Genomic DNA, 12,042 nt, shown 5'->3' on the forward strand with positions numbered 1-12,042 from the left:
TTTAGAGTGTATTTTTTTATTGAAATACCAGGCATCGCTGTGGAACTACAAAAACAATGGTGCTATTTAAAAGCTGTACATACTGTCGGAATAATGATTTACAATTACAATTAGAAATTCTTGTTGAATAACACGTTTCTGTCCTATCAAATCTCGTTTGTGTTGTCATAACAGGGGTAATTGCTTTCCTTGATGTTTTAACGACTATAAGGCTACTTAGTTGAAATCATTGTGATCATGTCAGCGGCACGAAGTAGGGCATATGTGCCCATAATATAGTTTTAGCTACCATTTTGGTGAATAGGAAATTGGATTTATAAGCATATAGGCCCATTTTCACATAGAACAATAATGTAAAGAGTTTGAATGCAATTTTTTTAACCATAGTGGAAGACAAATGACACGTTTCAGACTTGAGAGGTATTATTATGTGTTTTCCCTCGCTATTTTTGCAGCTTATTTCTGGTCATTGTACTGGCTTGCTCTTTTACATTACTCTGCGGCTAAAGCTTACCTTACACTACAGCATTGTTTAAGCTTATATATACAACACTTAAACTTTCGAGAAAATATTATGTATAATTTATAAATGAAATAATAACAGAGAATAACTGGCTATAGAGTTACTCCTCCGGTGCCGCAGTAGGTCCCGGTTCGTCTTTAATGAAATTTTCATAAAGAATTTTGCCATCCCCATTCGTGTCCATGTAGGCAATCATTTCGTCAACTTCGTCTTCTGTTAATGCCTCTCCAATGGTAGTCAATGTATTTCGAAGTTCAGTAGCATCAATAAATCCGTTTTTATCCTTATCCAGAATTCTGAAATAGAATCAAGATAAACACGTATTTAAATAATCAAATAAATTGTTACGGGTGAAAGACCAGTCGGGCGCCTGACACAATCTCATTTCAGGCATTTGACGCTGGATCATATTTTTTGTTATCAGGCCAGATGCTATTCACTAAAAACCCTCCTCAGCGGCTTTCGTTCAGTGATCTCGCAAAAATTAAGAAAAATTAAGATAAAAATGCCATGGGTAATGGTTGACAAATTGCAATTTTAGTTTCACCAAAGAGAGAATTTATCATCCAGCCCATCCATTAGCTCGCAGTAATGAGTCGAAAAATATCGAAGATAATCGCAATTATGTCGGAGGAATATGAACACAGGATGTGAATCTTCTGTTAAAAATTCACGAGCGGTTTCGATTCATGACCCTATAGTGACACCGCGTGTCCCATCACTATTTAATTAATAACTCGCTAATTATACGACATAATTATCCAAAATCAATAGGCTTCTGGTCCGAGATATGATGAATGCACATGCCAAATTTGGTGGAGCAGAATCAGCCACGCGTTCGTGAGGTATCGCGTGCATCTAACAGACAAACAGACAAATACCTATCAACATACTTACCGATCTAAAGATCGATAAGTAACAAGACGACTGCGAATGTTATTTTGATGTAATTTCGGGTATTTCATTCGTTTTTTACTATAGTCAAAAAATATATATACGAATATTTTGCTGCTTTGTCAAAAAAAAAATTTGTTATCCCTATTTGTATAATTCGGAATGCCCTCGGTTGTTGGAAATTCCTACATTATCCACAAGAATTTAACAGAAATAGTAAGATCACGAAGCGTCATACGTTACAAACACAACGCCACGAAAACAAGTAACAACATAATGTCATTATATAATAACACCATTTGACTTTTGAACTGTTAAATGTAGCCACAATAGTTTCGAATAATATTTAAGATAGATTTATCATTTGTTCATGCCATAAAGAAGCAAACTGAAAATGAAATGACCGTCAACGACACGCATGCACTTGTTTAGAATTTAAATTATCAATAATGAGAATTTACCCAAAATTTTGGGACATAATTTGTACTTTCTTCTACATGAGCAATACCAAAATATTGCTCAGAAACTTTCCACGTAACTTTCCACAAACAATATAAGTGCAATTGCATGTCCAGTATTGCGGAGGCAGTTAAAGTTATGTGCATTGTACATATGAAAATATAGTTTATATAGAAAATTGCTTTAGTTTAAATCAGGCAATAATTTTGCAAAAACCAATAAAAATCATCTCAGTATTTTGATAAACAATATTACGTTCTATCCATTCTATGTTTTACCAAATCTAATGAATATCTTATCACAAGGTTTCAGTTTTCCACCAGCGATTTCACTTTTCAACATACATAATATGCAGCGGTATCAAATCGAAGCAATGTCAATCACAATTGTGAGGCAATAACGCAAAATAATTGAATAGTTTGAATTGAACAACTTATGCATTTATGCAATAATTGATAAATAACAGCAATTAATATTGCAAAGAAATGAATGTGTGCAGAGATTCACACATAATTGACGGGTAATTCAATTGCTTCATTACAGTGATATAAATAGAATAAGTTTTATAACGATATGAAAATCGTTATGGCTATAAGGGTTCAGAAGTTCTTTTCATATAAGCTCGAACACGGAAACATTTTGCCAAGAGGTGCTGTTCAGGACATCGCACACGTATATAGTTTCTATCATCGATATTGATTAATATTGTTGCACACTTTGCAATCATCATAAGTTTAATAATGAAGAGGAAACTGATGTGCCATAGCTATTAATATATGACACGTTAAAATTGATTGATCGAGTGGAACGTGAATCACTCCTACCACATGAACAAATAATTGATATATATATATATATATATATATATATATACATTTTGTATTTTCTATGGCGCATTATTTAGGGCTGCTGGATTTAAAATCTATTGTTGACTGCGATGCTCTCAGTCAGTGAGTGACACTGAAAACATGAACATCACCAAGAACAGTTTTTGCAATTCACCCTAAATCCAGCGCACAAGACTGTCAATTTGAATAAATTTTGAAGTGGAGTATTTAAAAAATCTGCAGAGGCAGAATGGTTGATAAAGTTCTTGGTTTGCATGAAATCACAGCAATTGTTAGAGAAATTTTGATTCAGGTTATGACTGCACAGACAGCATTTTGCTTTTCGGTTAGCTAACGTTCAAGTGTGTTTGTTGATGGCCACATTCTGATTGGGTAGAACCTGTATTATTTATTTGAATTTATAACCTAAAAGACTACTAACGTCCTCTTGAAGCCTTGTCAAATATTGGTCAACTTAAATTTGATGCGAGCTCTAGGTTGGTGGTAAAAATGCCTGAAATCATTATTGAGTTTCAGTCTTTTGTTTCAATTACACAAATGCCACACCAGGTATATATTTTTGGTTTGAATTTTGATTAAAGTAGCAACAAAATTGTTGTTAGTAGCGAAACCTACTACAGTCATGGATGTTTCAAGATATATATATATATATACAAGGTGTCCAGATATCGTTTTGACCTTAAATATATATATATATATATTGTACAGTTCATTAATCAATTTTATAAGTTGTAAACATATTTATGAATACCATGTTCATCAGTTTCTTACTTTTGCGATGAACCGATGTCGTCATGATCTTACGCGATACGAAGTTGAACTCTGTTAAAATTTATTCCATTCTGATAAATATATATCTTTGTTTTTTATTTTCAAAGAGTTGTGTTTTACTTAGTATTTCTTTTTGTCAATATGATTATCAAAGAATTTCGCATCGTCTTACCAATCAGTGTGGAAGAATTTCAGTTCGCTCATCGTTGGTCTGTCACTGAAGCAAATAAGAAAGAAACTGGAGGCGGAGAAGGTGTAGAATGGGTGACGAATGAACCAGGTGAGAATGAGGAGCATGGGAAGCATCAATACACTCATAAAATATACCATTTATACTCAAAAATACCGTCTATTATAAGAAAGCTGGCACCAAGTGGATCTCTCGAAGTACATGGAAAATCATTCAACGGGTATCCATCCCATTGCAAAACCACAATTACTAACGATTATATGAAAGATAGTTTCTTTGTTTTAATTGATTCAAAGCATGTGTCAGATTTTGGAGAAATAGAAAACATTTTTGATCTCTCTAATGATGAACTGGATAAAAGGCAAGTGATAAACGTTGACATTGTGAATAACCCAGTCGACTCAAGAGATTACACAGCAAATACAGATCCGAAAGAATTCACATTTTCAAGAGATGGAATTGCAAGGGGACCTTTGGCGGAAGATTGGATGGAGAAACTGAAACAAAAGGATTCAGCCCAACCGCACATGTGTGTATATAAACTTGTCAAATGTAATTTTATGTGGAGGGGGTTGCAAGAGGTCATGGAAAATATGATAATGAAATTTTACGGCCGACTATTTCTCAATTTCCATCGCCAAGTTTATTGCTCAATGAAGGAATGGTATGGTGTTGGTATGAATGACGTGTTGAAGAAAGAAGAGCAAACTATGATTGAACTAAATGAAATGAGAAATATCGGAACTGTACAAGGGATGACAGAAAAATGAAGTGCGCCGAAGTATTGTATATTGCATCAAAATATAATCTCATTCAATTTCAACCTCCAAACCCATAGCAATTTAGCACACAATTTCCAGTAATCGTGTTCAGCTGGGCAAAAAAACTCTCCAGTTTTAAAATAAGAATGTTACGCTAAGCATTTTGGATTGCAAATTCTTGTTGAATAACACTGTTTTTCCGCACTATCAAACTGCATATTCACCGCATTATTATAAATAATGTTTTAGGGCTTGTGACTGATGTAGTTTTTCGCATGATGTAATATACATATATATACAGTATATCTAACAAGGCTCGCAATATATTTTATTAACTTGTAATTTGCTCTTGCCACGGTGACTAGTATTTCAGGGTGTGTGGTGCTGAGGGTCGCAATAAGGGTATGGGTCTTGTTCAGACACAAGAATGTCTGAACCATAAAACAGAAGAAATCGGCTAAACGTTCTCTTTATTATAAGCAACAAGCTCACGTAAACAGTGTTTTTCTTTTGGCCAGTTTATGATTTTGAAACCCCGTTTGTTGTGTCGTAACGGGAGTAATTCTTTCCTTGAATGAAAATTTAAATTTGTAGGATTGTTTTAACGACTAGTCTACTAAGTTGAAATCAATGGTATAAATGGCATCAACAAATCGTAATTTTTCTCCCAATAGGAGCGCAATGATTTTCAACACCACGAAATAAAAAGATAATTGAATAAGATTTTTCGGTCTTGTAGCAATCTTATTAAACTCGTAAGACTAACCATGTAAATTTATCCAATAATAACTCAGAGAATCCCGTTTCCATTCATCGATCGTTGAAACATGAGCATCTAATTTGTTTCTTTCAGAAATACGAACTTTTAGCAATCACTTACTCTTTGTATTAACATCGATGTTATTTCGCAAAACAGCTTACTTTGTACGAAATTATGAGTGTAAAGTATAAACCATAAACATTGCATATTAGCTCGTAGTGCAATTGTGTGTTATCGTGCTTTGGTATTTCAGAAGATTTCAACATAACGACTGAAATGAATCAGGTCTGTTGCAGTATGCTTTGTCTTTTAAAATTTTAAAACACTTTATAAAGTAAATTTTGACTTCCGTAGTATACATTGCATTTTAGATTGTTTGTTTTCATGGAAAACGTTTGTACGTGTTCACACCCTACTATTCTTAGAACCAAAATCGTTTCCGTGCACTTTTTCAACGCTATTGTCAATATTTCAATAAAAAATGCAAAAAGTGATTTAGAGTGTATTTTTTTATTGAAATATCAGGCATCGCTGTGGAACTACAAAAACAATGGTGCTATTTAAAAGCTGTACATACTGTCGGAATAATGATTTACAATTACAATTAGAAATCCCTGTTGAATAACACGTTTCTGTCCTATCAAATCTCGTTTGTGTTGTCATAACAGGGGTAATTGCTTTCCTTGATGTTTTAACGACTATAAGGCTACTTAGTTGAAATCATTGTGATCATGTCAGCGGCACGAAGTAGGGCATATGTGCCCATAATATAGTTTTAGCTACCATTTTGGTGAATAGGAAATTGGATTTATAAGCATATAGGCCCATTTTCACATAGAACAATAATGTAAAGAGTTTGAATGCAATTTTTTTAACCATAGTGGAAGACAAATGACACGTTTCAGACTTGAGAGGTATTATTATGTGTTTTCCCTCGCTATTTTTGCAGCTTATTTCTGGTCATTGTACTGGCTTGCTCTTTTACATTACTCTGCGGCTAAAGCTTACCTTACACTACAGCATTGTTTAAGCTTATATATACAACACTTAAACTTTCGAGAAAATATTATGTATAATTTATAAATGAAATAATAACAGAGAATAACTGGCTATAGAGTTACTCCTCCGGTGCCGCAGTAGGTCCCGGTTCGTCTTTAATGAAATTTTCATAAAGAATTTTGCCATCCCCATTCGTGTCCATGTAGGCAATCATTTCGTCAACTTCGTCTTCTGTTAATGCCTCTCCAATGGTAGTCAATGTATTTCGAAGTTCAGTAGCATCAATAAATCCGTTTTTATCCTTATCCAGAATTCTGAAATAGAATCAAGATAAACACGTATTTAATAATCAAATAAATTGTTACGGGTGAAAGGCGCCTGACACAATCTCATTTCAGGCATTTGACGCTGGATCATATTTATTGTTATCAGGCCAGATGCTATTCACTAAAAACCCTCCTCAGCGGCTTTCGTTCAGTGATCTCGCAAAAATTAAGAAAAATTAAGATAAAAATGCCATGGGTAATGGTTGACAAATTGCAATTTTAGTTTCACCAAAGAGAGAATTTATCATCCAGCCCATCCATTAGCTCGCAGTAATGAGTCGAAAAATATCGAAGATATTCGCAATTATGTCGGATGAATATGAACACAGGATGTGAATCTTCTGTTAAAAATTCACGAGCCGGCGAGCGGCGACTATTTAGGGCAACATTATAATTCGGTATGAATCGTATCATTTCTTGTCAAAATAATAACGAGAACATCGGTCGGAGACCGAAGACTTAACGATCGAAACTGCGGTTTCGATTCATGACCCTATAGTGACACCGCGTGTCCCATCACTATTTAATTAATAACTCGCTAATTATACGACATAATTATCCAAAATCAATAGGCTTCTGGTCCGAGATATGATGAATGCACATGCAAAATTTGGTGGAGCAGAATCAGCCACGCGTTCGAGAGGTATCGCGTGCATCTAACAGACAAACAGACAAATACCTATCAACATACTTACCGATCTAAAGATCGATAAGTAACAAGACGACTGCGAATGTTATTTTGATGTAATTTCAGGTTTTTCATTCTGGTTTTTTACTATAGTCAAAAAATATATATATATATACGAATATTTTGCTGCTTTGTCAAAAAAAAAAATTTGTTATCCCTATTTGTATAATTCGGAATGCCCTCGGTTGTTGGAAATTCCTACATTATCCACAAGAATTTAACAGAAATAGTAAGATCACGAAGCGTCATACGTTACAAACACAACGCCACGAAAACAAGTAACAACATAATGTCATTATATAATAACACCATTTGACTTTTGAACTGTTAAATGTAGCCACAATAGTTTCGAATAATATTCAAGATAGATTTATAATTTGTTCATGCCATAAAGAAGCAAACTGAAAATGAAATGACCGTCAACGACACGAATGCACTTGTTTAGAATTTAAATTATCAATAATGAGAATTTACCCAAAATTTTGGGACATAATTTGTACTTTCTTCTACATGAGCAATACCAAAATATTGCTCAGAAACTTTCCACGTAACTTTCCACAAACAATATAAGTGCAATTGCATGTCCAGTATTGCGGAGGCAATTAAAGTTATGTGCATCGTACATATGAAAATATAGTTTATATAGAAAATTGCTTTAGTTTAAATCAGGCAATAATTTTGCAAAAACCAATAAAAATCATCTCAGTATTTTGATAAACAATATTACGTTCCATCCATTCTATGTTTTACCAAATCTAATGAATATCTTATCACAAGGTTTCAGTTTTCCACCAGCGATTTCACTTTTCAACATACATAATATGAAGAAACATGCAGCGGTATCAAATCGAAGCAATGTCAATCACAATTGTGAGGCAATAACGCAAAATAATTGAATAGTTTGAATTGAACAACGCATTTATGCAATAATTGATAAATAACAGCAATTAATATTGCAAAGAAATGAATGTGTGCAGAGATTCACACATAATTGACGGGTAATTCAATTGCTTCATTACAGTGATATAAATAGAATAAGTTTTATAACGATATGAAAATCGTTATGGCTATAAGGGTTCAGAAGTTCTTTTCATATAAGCTCGAACACGGAAACATTTTGCCAAGAGGTGCTGTTCAGGACATCGCACACGTATATAGTTTCTATCATCGATATTGATTAATATTGTTGCACACTTTGCAATCATCATAAGTTTAATAATGAAGAGAAAACTGATGTACCATAGCTATTAATATATGACACGTTAAAAATGATTGATCGAGTGGAACGTGAATCACTCCTACCACATGATGGACAAATAATTGATATATATATATATATATATATACATTTTGTATTTTCTATGGCGCATTATTTAGAGCTGCTGGATTTAAAATCTATTGTTGACTGCGATGCTCTCAGTCAGTGAGTGACACTGAAAACATGAACATCACCAAGAACAGTTTTTGCAATCCACCCTAAATCCAGCGCACAAGACTGTCAATTTGAATAAATTTTGAAGTGGAGTATTTCAAAAATCTGCAGAGGCAGAATGGTTGATAAAGTTCTTGGTTTGCATAAAATCACAGCAATTGTTAGAGAAATTTTGATTCAGGTTATGACTGCACAGACAGCATTATGCTTTTCGGTTAGCTAACGTTCAAGTGTGTTTGTTGATGGCGACATTCTGATTGGGTAGAACCTGTATTATTTATTTGAATTTATAACCTAAAAGACTACTAACGTTAGCGGTTAGCTAACGTTCAAGTGTGTTTGTTGATGGCGACATTCTGATTGGGTAGAACCTGTATTATTTATTTGAATTTATAACCTAAAAGACTACTAACGTCCTCTTGAAGCCTTGTCAAATATTGGTCAACTTAAATTTGATGCGAGCTCTAGGTTGGTGGTAAAAATGCCTGAAATCATTATTGAGTTTCAGTCTTTTGTTTCAATTACACAAATGCCACACCAGGTATATATTTTTGGTTTGAATTTTGATTAAAGTAGCAACAAAATTGTTGTTAGTAGCGAAACCTACTACAGTCATGGATGTTTCAAGATATATATATATACAAGGTGTCCAGATATCGTTTTGACCTTAAATATATATATATATATATATTGTACAGTTCATTAATCAATTTTACAAGTTGTAAACATATTTATGAATACCATGTACATCAGTTTCTTACTTTTGCGATGAACCGATGTCGTCATGATCTTACGCGATACGAAGTTGAACTCTGTTAAAATTTATTCTATTCCGATAAATATATATCTTTGTTGTTTATTCAAAGAGTTGTGTTTTACTTAGTATTTCTTTTTGTCAATATGATTATCAAAGAATTTCGCATCGTCTTACCAATCAGTGTGGAAGAATTTCAGTTCGCTCAACGTTGGTCTGTCACTGAAGCAAATAAGAAAGAAACTGGAGGCGGAGAAGGTGTAGAATGGGTGACGAATGAACCAGGCGAGAATGAGGAGCATGGGAAGCATCAATACACTCATAAAATATACCATTTATACTCAAAAATACCGTCTATTATAAGAAAGCTGGCACCAAGTGGATCTCTCGAAGTACATGGAAAATCATTCAACGGGTATCCATCCCATTGCAAAACCACAATTACTAACGATTATATGAAAGATAGTTTCTTTGTTTTAATTGATTCAAAGCATGTGTCAGATTTTGGAGAAATAGAAAACATTTTTGATCTCTCTAATGATGAACTGGATAAAAGGCAAGTGATAAACGTTGACATTGTGAATAACCCAGTCGACTCAAGAGATTACACAGCAAATACAGATCCGAAAGAATTCACACTTTCAAGAGATGGAATTGCAAGGGGACCTTTGGCGGAAGATTGGATGGAGAAACTGAAACAAAAGGATTCAGCCCAACCGCACATGTGTGTATATAAACTTGTCAAATGTAATTTTATGTGGAGGGGGTTGCAAAAGGTCATGGAAAATATGATAATGAAATTTTACGGCCGACTATTTCTCAATTTCCATCGCCAAGTTTATTGCTCAATGAAGGAATGGCATGGTGTTGGTATGAATGACGTGTTGAAGAAAGAAGAGCAAACTATGATTGAATTAAAGAATATGTTAAATATTGGAACTGTACGAGGGATGTCCGAAACCTAAAATAAACTATAAAAACTCTATGAATATATTGTATACACACGTTAAAATCATGTTGTTTATTCAACAAGTTCATTCAAGTATTGTAATTCACAGTATGCATTTATATTATATGTATTTATTCGCATATAATAAACTTCATTCAACATTATTCTGACTGTAGACACAAATAACGAGATAACGGCGATTATTTGGGCGATATATTCACAAATGAAACTCCGCGAAATCTAAAACAAATAAACCAAAAATTTTGTGGTTAAAATCGGAATGACGCTTGCTAAATATTTCCAATCCCGAACTGAAATAAAAATAAAAAACAAGATGCGTCGAATATCGAAATGCTCAGCTCTACCGATGACGTAATATTCCAACACAAAAGCTTATAATGACTATATGCGCTGCGACTCCAAAAAATATTTCAATTTATGGTTCATCACGTGCCGTGTTTCTCTGTGCCCGAATATCCATCGCGACACGCGAACATAATCTTGTAGGCAATGCGATATTTCTACTGCGATGCCATCCTCATTGAATGGTGTATCGGAATCAGCCAATTGTTTCGGATTTACCCATTGTTGTCGCTTACGGCGTAGACAATATTGTTTGAAGCCTACTCTCAAGCCAAAATATTCCCACAACATTAACGAACACAGTAAGTAAGTCATTACCTGAATGCCTTTGCTATTTCGTCTTCAAGTTCATGTGGCGGTTTTACGAGTTTGGCGTATAAATCTAACATTGTCTCATAGCTGATGTCACCCATATACTGTGGATCAATTTCCTGAAAATAACATATATATATATATATATATATACAAGTAATGCGCATATAGAAAAGTACATGATGGGTATTTTGTGCCCATTCATATGACTAGGAGAACAATCGTAATATATCGAGAGCAGCAAAAGAGAATGCAAAATAATAAATATATATTAACCAAATACCAGTTTGTATTCTTCTATTTCTTCGAGTGTCGGAGTAAGACCCATTTTTCTTAAAACGTCTCCAGCTTGTTCGACCTGAATAGGGCCTCCTTCTTCTTTAACAAAACTATTGAACGCCTCCTTGAATAACGACTTATCTTCGTCAGATAACCTTTCAACCATTGCAATAAACTTTTTAAACCGCTGTCTTAAAATTATATATATTAACTCTTAACTGTATATAGTTTTTGAACAGTCGTGTGGTTTCTACCGCAAAACTTGTGTACTTATACATATATATATATGGTTGATGACGGTTACAGCTAAACACTTGTCAGCTCTAATCAAGTGCTTCCATTACTTGAGGTATCCAAGAGCTTTCCATAGCGCTTGTAAGTATCTCCTTTACAACTTCATACAATCGATTACTATTGTTTTGATCGCATTCGAGACATCACGATACATAATGGGGAATCGCAAATTCGTACAATTACCGAGGAATGGCCGAAGAAACCAAGACTCTTGATGGAGATGGCATACTGTTCTCAAAAGTTCCAAGCCTTTATTCTATGTGGAGAAAATAGTGCAGGTCGAGATGAACCATAGTATTTCAATCATTTCAAGCTCTAATACAACTCAATTCGAATGCTCGCATTCCCGTTAATATTAAAAACATATAATCATATTACTCCTAACATGTCAAGTGGGACACGTGGTTCAAGACATTTTGGAGACACCGGCAAAAATGTCG

The 12,042-nt window shown here is 34.1% G+C and overlaps 1 protein-coding gene and 1 pseudogene across 1 annotated transcript; one reads left to right on the forward strand and one right to left on the reverse strand.

Moving 5' to 3' along the window:
• Positions 1-3,636: 3,636 nt before the first annotated feature.
• LOC144420838 (phosphatidylinositol transfer protein alpha isoform pseudogene) lies at positions 3,637-4,455 on the forward strand (annotated as a pseudogene).
• Positions 4,456-6,259: 1,804 nt separating this feature from the next.
• LOC120342961 (uncharacterized) lies at positions 6,260-11,773 on the reverse strand. Its single transcript, XM_078111060.1, has 3 exons — positions 11,313-11,773; positions 11,036-11,148; positions 6,260-6,519 (listed from the first exon to the last, which is right to left on the reverse strand). Exons 1-3 carry the CDS (start codon positions 11,472-11,474, stop codon positions 6,324-6,326), a joined length of 471 nt encoding a protein of 156 aa, XP_077967186.1. The 5' UTR covers positions 11,475-11,773; the 3' UTR covers positions 6,260-6,323.
• Positions 11,774-12,042: the final 269 nt, after the last annotated feature.

This window comes from Styela clava, chromosome 3, assembly GCF_964204865.1.
Source record: "Styela clava chromosome 3, kaStyClav1.hap1.2, whole genome shotgun sequence".
Taxonomy (NCBI): Eukaryota; Metazoa; Chordata; class Ascidiacea; order Stolidobranchia; family Styelidae; genus Styela; species Styela clava.